Raw genomic sequence first — 6892 nt, forward strand, 5'->3', positions numbered from 1 at the left:
TTCACAAACTCACAGCTTCATTAAGTCAAGTTATAATATACTTATGTATCCTAGTCATGTCTTAATGACACCACACATGATGTTAAAATATGAATAGATGCTAAATTAAGAATAGATAGAGATCTTAGATTTAAATAAATCACCCTATAACCCAACAATGGAAAGGAAAACATGAATAAATAAACAACACGCTCACACACAGATTTGGAAAGCATGAACACTAACATGACACAATCTTTCTTGTTCCAAATCTCTGAAGAAGTGAATTAAGGCTATCATCATAATTCTTTCTCTTTCAAGCCAAGCCTACAAAACTTCATCTTTGAGATTCTTTGGCTACCATGTTTTGAACATGTTGGTTGCACAAGAGCCAACAAATCTTTGTTCCTTCTTCAAGGAAACATCAAACATGCAACATAGAATGGTATTGTTTCACTTTTCAAGTCCAGAAATCTAACCATTGTGAACTGCTGCATGGCTGGTCTAAGCTACCATTTGGATCCACATTGTACCATTTTTCAAGTGTTGATGCCAAAGGAAGAATCTCTTCATGCTCATCCATTCTCAAAACATGATGTTGTTCTTGTCCTCTTTCCTCAGATTTTTCACTCCTAATGTTCTTCTCATTTTGATCATCTGAATAATTCATGCATTCTCTATCTTCCAAACCACCCTTTTCTGTGCTATTTTCTTTGCCACCCTTCATTTCTCTTCTACCATCATAACATGTCCCCACCAATTCCCTTAGCTTTTGCAACTGTTTGTAAAACAAATAACACAATCAGTTTTTCTATTAACACTCATAATAAAAACATTGTTTACTAGTTTTTTGCACATGCTGATAAATAACTCTATATAAGTAGTGTATACAATTTGGTGTACAAATAATTTTTTTTTGTAATACCATCAAGGCCTAGGACACTGCATATACTTTGTTGAGTACATATGCAGCAAATGATTTTAAATTGCTGTAGTAGCAAACTCAGATATATCGTATTTACTGTAATTGTGGATAATTGCGAGAAAATATGATCGATGTGTTTAGATTTTACCTGTAATTGTAAAGATTCCTTCTCGTTCTTTAGAGACTCGAACCGAGATGCTAACTTATCATATTCATCTCTGAGCTTTCTGTACTCTTGCTCCATCCTTTTTGATTTCCACCTTGCCCTTCTGTTCTGGAACCATATAGCAACTTGGCGTGGCTGCAAACCAAGATCTCTTGCTAGTTGCAACTTCTTCCTTGGCTCAAGCATTGACTCTGACTCGAATATGATTTCAAGTGATCTTATTTGTTCATCACTGAACCTTCTCTTGTTTTTCTCTAACTTGTTCTTTTTCTTCCTTGGATTTTGATGCTGTGGCTCTGAGCATGAAGAGAAGCTTTGGACATTTTTTCCTTTTGTTGATGCTTGAATATACTTATCTTCCTCCATCATATGGCTAGTGAGAAAGTGAGGATAAGAAATTAGAAAAAAAAATGATTTAGAAGTTTGTTGAGTGCAATTGGCTGCAGAATATGTAGCTAGCATAAAGTATGTTAAAGTGGGATAGCGATCACCTATTCCTAAGTGTGTCACATTATCTATCTCAGACCAATCATCTTTTACAAATAAATATAAAAATATTACATTTTCTTTTTAAAAAATTTCTTTTTACTTTTGTGATAACAAGTTCTCTGTCCCCAAAAATTTCCGTCTCCTACCCCAAACCAATCATATGCTACCAAATAGTATAAAAATGTTATTGTACATTTTCTTATTTTTATTTTCATGTAGGTGTTAACTTCCAATTGACTTGGGATACAATGAGATATAGAAAATGCGGACAACTAATAACCATTCTTTGTGATAATATCTAATTGTTTCAAGAGGAAATGAGACATTTATGTCAAAGTTATTAGGACTTGTAATGGAAGGGTCATAGTGACCTATGATATTAGGTACCTTGTGGAGCATACTATCCTTTTGTTATGTAAAGGAGAATTATCTTAAATTGTTTACTTGTGTTGTATATCTGTAGGCCCCTGTAATATTCTGTGTGTAGAAGGAACTGTCTACTTGTCAGTTATCATCCACACAAGCACACATCTCTATAATATAAATGAATGAAAAAATCTGGTTCTAGAGTCTTGAATACATTGAATATAGATTAGAAATATCATAAGTCTATTTGTTAATAATATAAATGAACCTGATTTATTCTCATAATAAAGTATTATAATATTTTTCGATTAACATAGCTTTTCATACACAATGAGATTAAAACTTGATTATTATTGTCGATAAGAATATAATATAGTAGATGTTTGTATATTACTAATGAGGTATTTAATTATATGAAACACTATGTTCAATCACTATTCTCTATCTCCACCAGCTTCCATGATATTATTGGTATCAAAATTATGAAAATGAAAGGTGTTTGAGTTATTTGAACACGTTATTAGGACTTGTAATGGAAGGATCCATTTGCAACCATACTCTTCAATATATAATCATTGTAGAATATAGAAAATCAGTATCATGTTTTGAACAAACACGCATAGCTTGATCATATAAACATTTCTTAGGTTTGTTTGCTTGTATAAGCAGGTTAACTTGCTTCTTCTCTTTATATACATAATTTGGTCAAGTAACATCTAAATACTAAATTAACTATAAAATTAAAATCTTTGGCCATAAAGTTTGTGAGTTCAAGAAATAAATGTGACAAGAATAGAAAGAATGGTCAACAACAACGTAGAAACAAACACAAATAAACAAGCTATATATGCACACATGCAAGTTATTTCTCTTTTGTTGTTTGGATCTGTTGACTAGAAGTGTTCTTATCCTTTGTCATTATTCTTTAGGTTGCTTTCTGAAGTTATGTAAGTTATAAATGAAGATCACAAAATTTTACAAAGTAGGTCCATAAGGTTTTGTTTCATTGACATAGTTAATAGCGAAGTTAATCATTTAGGAAAAAAGATCCATTTCAAAACACAGTTGATGGCAAAGTCAAATGCTGATCTATACAAATGTTAGAAGGCCAATGAAACAGAATTCATTATCATTAACGTGTATAATGGTAATAAGTTCATAAAAGTTTAATTTGCTAATTCATATGTACAATGTCTAGAAAGTAAGAGCTTCAATCAGACGGATAAGAAAAATGTAGAAAATTGCCTTCAATTCCTTAGAGTAACGTATATAATTTTTTTTGGGTACATTCTAATGTATATAATAAAGTTCAAACAATTTTGCTAACTAGTGTGCACAATGTCAACAAAGTAAGAGCATTAGTTGCTTGTTCTCCTCCATTAAAATGTATTTTTTTTTTGTTGAGGTGCCTTGCCTGAAATTTTGGAAGATTGGAATTTTAAGGAGAAGAAATATGAGGTCTTTGGACTTGTGGAGGGAACAAACATCCATCTCATTTGTGTTTTGGTACCTCTATAACGCTCACATTGTTAAAGTTACTTTTTGTTGGTAGTACCATGTATCAAGACTTAATTTCTTTCTGGATGTGTAATTACCCCTTTTAGTAAGTGACATTCTCAGAAATTAAATTATTAATCTTTTGATAATTCTAATAATCTAGCATATTATATTATTAGACGAACGTCTTGATAGATTATTGAAGCTAATAATTCCATAAAATTTGAGTGAATAGAAATTATTATATGGACTAATAGTCCTAACTAAATCCTCATTATAAACATACATTTGTGATTTAAAATAAAATGAATTTATTTGAAAATGTGATTCACATTATTAATCATGGATCATGTAGTAATTTTTCTATAGGCTAGAGCGTCATACCTTATTTTGCCTAGAAACTTGAACTGAATGAGGTCGCCTTCTGGCTATTTCAATTTGTGGGATCCAAGGTTGATTGTAATGATAATTCTAATTCTCTAAAATAGAAAACAATTCCTAGTACTTGTGGATATGGATCATATTGATCGAATGACATAGTATGTAGTTTCTTCCTTATTTTTCTTTTGATTTAAATGTATTTTCGTTGGACAATTTTAATTCATTTAATTTTAATTTGGCTAATTTAATCCTTAAATTCAACGAATGAGACTATGAGAGTGAGGGGAGTAAACTGGGCACGACGTGCAAACTACAACGGGGATTTTGTTATTATATGCGAAATAAAATATATATTTTATTGTAACTCAGTTTAATTAAATAATGTTTATATTTATATAAATAATTTTTTATGTAAAATAATACATTTTTATGAAGAATATTATGATAATTAAAAGTAAAATACATATCCCATTAAACATTTAACAACTCATTTGACATCAATAAATTGTGAAGAGAATATATTCTTTTAATTTGTAAATGGTTCAATAATTTTATTTTCTGTTGATCTTGTTTTTTACTTTACTCGTAAATTGCCATATATATTCCAACTTTAAAATAATTATTTAGAACAAATTGTTGTTGTGAAATCTATTAGTCTCGCTGAGTGAGAAAGAGGTTTTTGCTTAGCAAACCAAAGACAGTAAGTTTGGGATTTCTCACTTCGGAGACCTCTCTTGGCGAGAGCCCAACAAGATTGCAGATATCGGTCAGTTTTAATTTACATATTTTGCGGATATCAATCAATTTTAATTGACAAATTGCTTACATGACAAGTTATATTTGTTAATCATCTTTGCTAATCTTTATCAAATCTTTAATAATCTTTAGAGGATAGGTAACTTATAATCCCCTCACCTATAGATAATATTATTATTTTTAGAAAAATTAGTATTTGTTGTGTGTGAGACTCGAACCTTCAACTTCCTCTACTCTACACCTTCTCCCTAACCATCAAACCACCGTATAATTTTTTTTTAATTTGCTATGAGTGAGACTCGAATCTACAACTTCCCGCACCTCATTCCTTAAACCTTTCTTCTTAACCAACATACCACATTGTTGTTTGCATAGCTCGTAACAATTCTGAATGACACGAAATAATCTTTACTGGTTGAGTTAAGACCAAGTCGCTCTCTTTAAGATGTTTCATGTTGTTGCTAAAATTGTGCAAGCAAACTATCAACCATGCCGTCCCTAAGATAAAACAAGACAATTCTCTATTATATGATTTCTTACTACACTGTAAGAATCGCTTTCAAATACACCTACAATATGGCTACTACAAGTGTCAATTCTCGAATTTCCACAATATGGCTATCTGTGCCAACTCTATAGTGCCACGAAAAGAAAAGGAGAGAATGTGTTGGAAATGTGTCGACATAATTTTATGGGGAGAAAGAAGAAAGTCAAGGAAGATTGATCACTAGTGCGAGTTATAATGAGGGGAGAAATCCTCTATTTATACCCCGAGGCCTCCAACAGCTCCCCCATCCAATAGTGGGAAAATCCAAACGACTACATGATCCAACAACTGAAAAAATTGACGGATCATTGTCTCTTTGATCGAGATCTGCTCCTCCACTTCACTCTCCACTCTTCGAACCCAACCGGGCGACGAAGGAGGAGGAGGTGGTGGTGCGCGTGTGTGTGGAGGAGTTTTATTTGTGAGTCCTCACCAACTCACAAAACTCATTGTACCCCTTGGGGCATATCCCAAGGTTGTAACTTAAGGTTTATAAAGACTTTCAACTTCCCTCCTCCAAGCAATGTGGGACTTGAAGGATTTTTTTCATTTCACATCCCCAAGATCCCCATTAATGGCTACATTAACGTGCTTTAAAAAAATACTTTGAAACCATCATTTTTCAAACAATTTCCAACAATCTCCCACTTGAATTTAAAAATGACTTTCAGGAGTTTCTGTGATCTCAATAAGATTTTACATAAACAAAGGTGTCATGAGACTTGAATCATTGCTTAGTGAATAAGATGTAGATTTTACTAGAGTGACTTGTAGTCTTGAACTCTATCTCCAGCATCAAACCACACACAACATTTTCGAAGGTGTATTTTGTAAAGTCTGTGTGTTAATGGTCATGCACGTCTATCCAATATAGTGAAATGCTCTAGAAATTTATGACCCAAAATTTCATAGGAAGCGGCCCTCACTTCCACATTCACATAGGCGAGTCTATCAAGAGTACTCTTATAGTCTAGGTACACCACTCTAATTAGACTATAGATCTCATTAAGAGATTAACTCATCTTTACATATATTACAGGAATCAAACTTCTCATAATTTTATAGCATGTTCATTTTCATATCACTTCGTAATTTGTTATTACTCATTGAACCTATTTCTTGGGATTTCTAGTCAGTTAGGTCGGGTTACCATCATGAGTGATCTTCGTTCTAATGGCAATAGTCTCATGCTCTTAGACATATTATGGACTTTCTCTCTAGATATTCCTTTTTATCAAAGGATTTGCTAAGTTATTCTCAATGTGTATATGATCAACTCTAACAACTCTTGTAGAGAGTAACTATGTAACGCCCCAAAAAATACTTCCAAAAAAACATTGCGGAAAAATGGGTAAATTTGTTTTTTTGAAATGGTGATGTATAAAATTGTTTCCTTTTAAAACCTTCATTTTCCGGGACATCACTTTAAGTAACTCAAATGCGGAAAATCAACTTATCGTTATCGAATGATAACTTAACCTGATTCACAATTTCCTGAATAACACAATGCATATAAACGGTTAAGTCATCTTTAGTTCATACAAACTAAATCAACAAAGGCGGAAACTACATCGCCACTAACATATACAAAATCCAAAAAGAAACACAGCCCCATCAAAACAAAAAGGGGACATCGACTGGCCCACAAGCTGACTCAAAAGATGCCAGGAATGCTGGACCCCTCACTCGGGTCCTTCTCCTCTTCCGAGTCAGACACGAGGTTGATCACCTCCACCGAGCTCTCTATGTTTACGAGCTCAACGACCTCGTCCTCCTCCTCCTCTTC

General features: G+C 32.8%; 1 protein-coding gene across 1 annotated transcript; it reads right to left on the bottom strand.

Moving 5' to 3' along the window:
- On the bottom strand, nt 1–1493 carry LOC109340392 (homeobox-leucine zipper protein ATHB-12-like). Its single transcript, XM_019578075.1, has 2 exons — nt 1053–1493; nt 1–757 (listed from the first exon to the last, which is right to left on the bottom strand). The coding sequence occupies exons 1-2, from the start codon at nt 1437–1439 to the stop codon at nt 440–442; spliced, it is 705 nt and encodes a 234-aa protein (XP_019433620.1). The 5' UTR covers nt 1440–1493; the 3' UTR covers nt 1–439.
- Nucleotides 1494–6892: the final 5399 nt, after the last annotated feature.

The sequence above is a fragment of the Lupinus angustifolius genome, unplaced genomic scaffold (assembly GCF_001865875.1).
Source record: "Lupinus angustifolius cultivar Tanjil unplaced genomic scaffold, LupAngTanjil_v1.0 Scaffold_168_6, whole genome shotgun sequence".
In the NCBI taxonomy this organism is placed as follows: domain Eukaryota; kingdom Viridiplantae; phylum Streptophyta; class Magnoliopsida; order Fabales; family Fabaceae; genus Lupinus; species Lupinus angustifolius.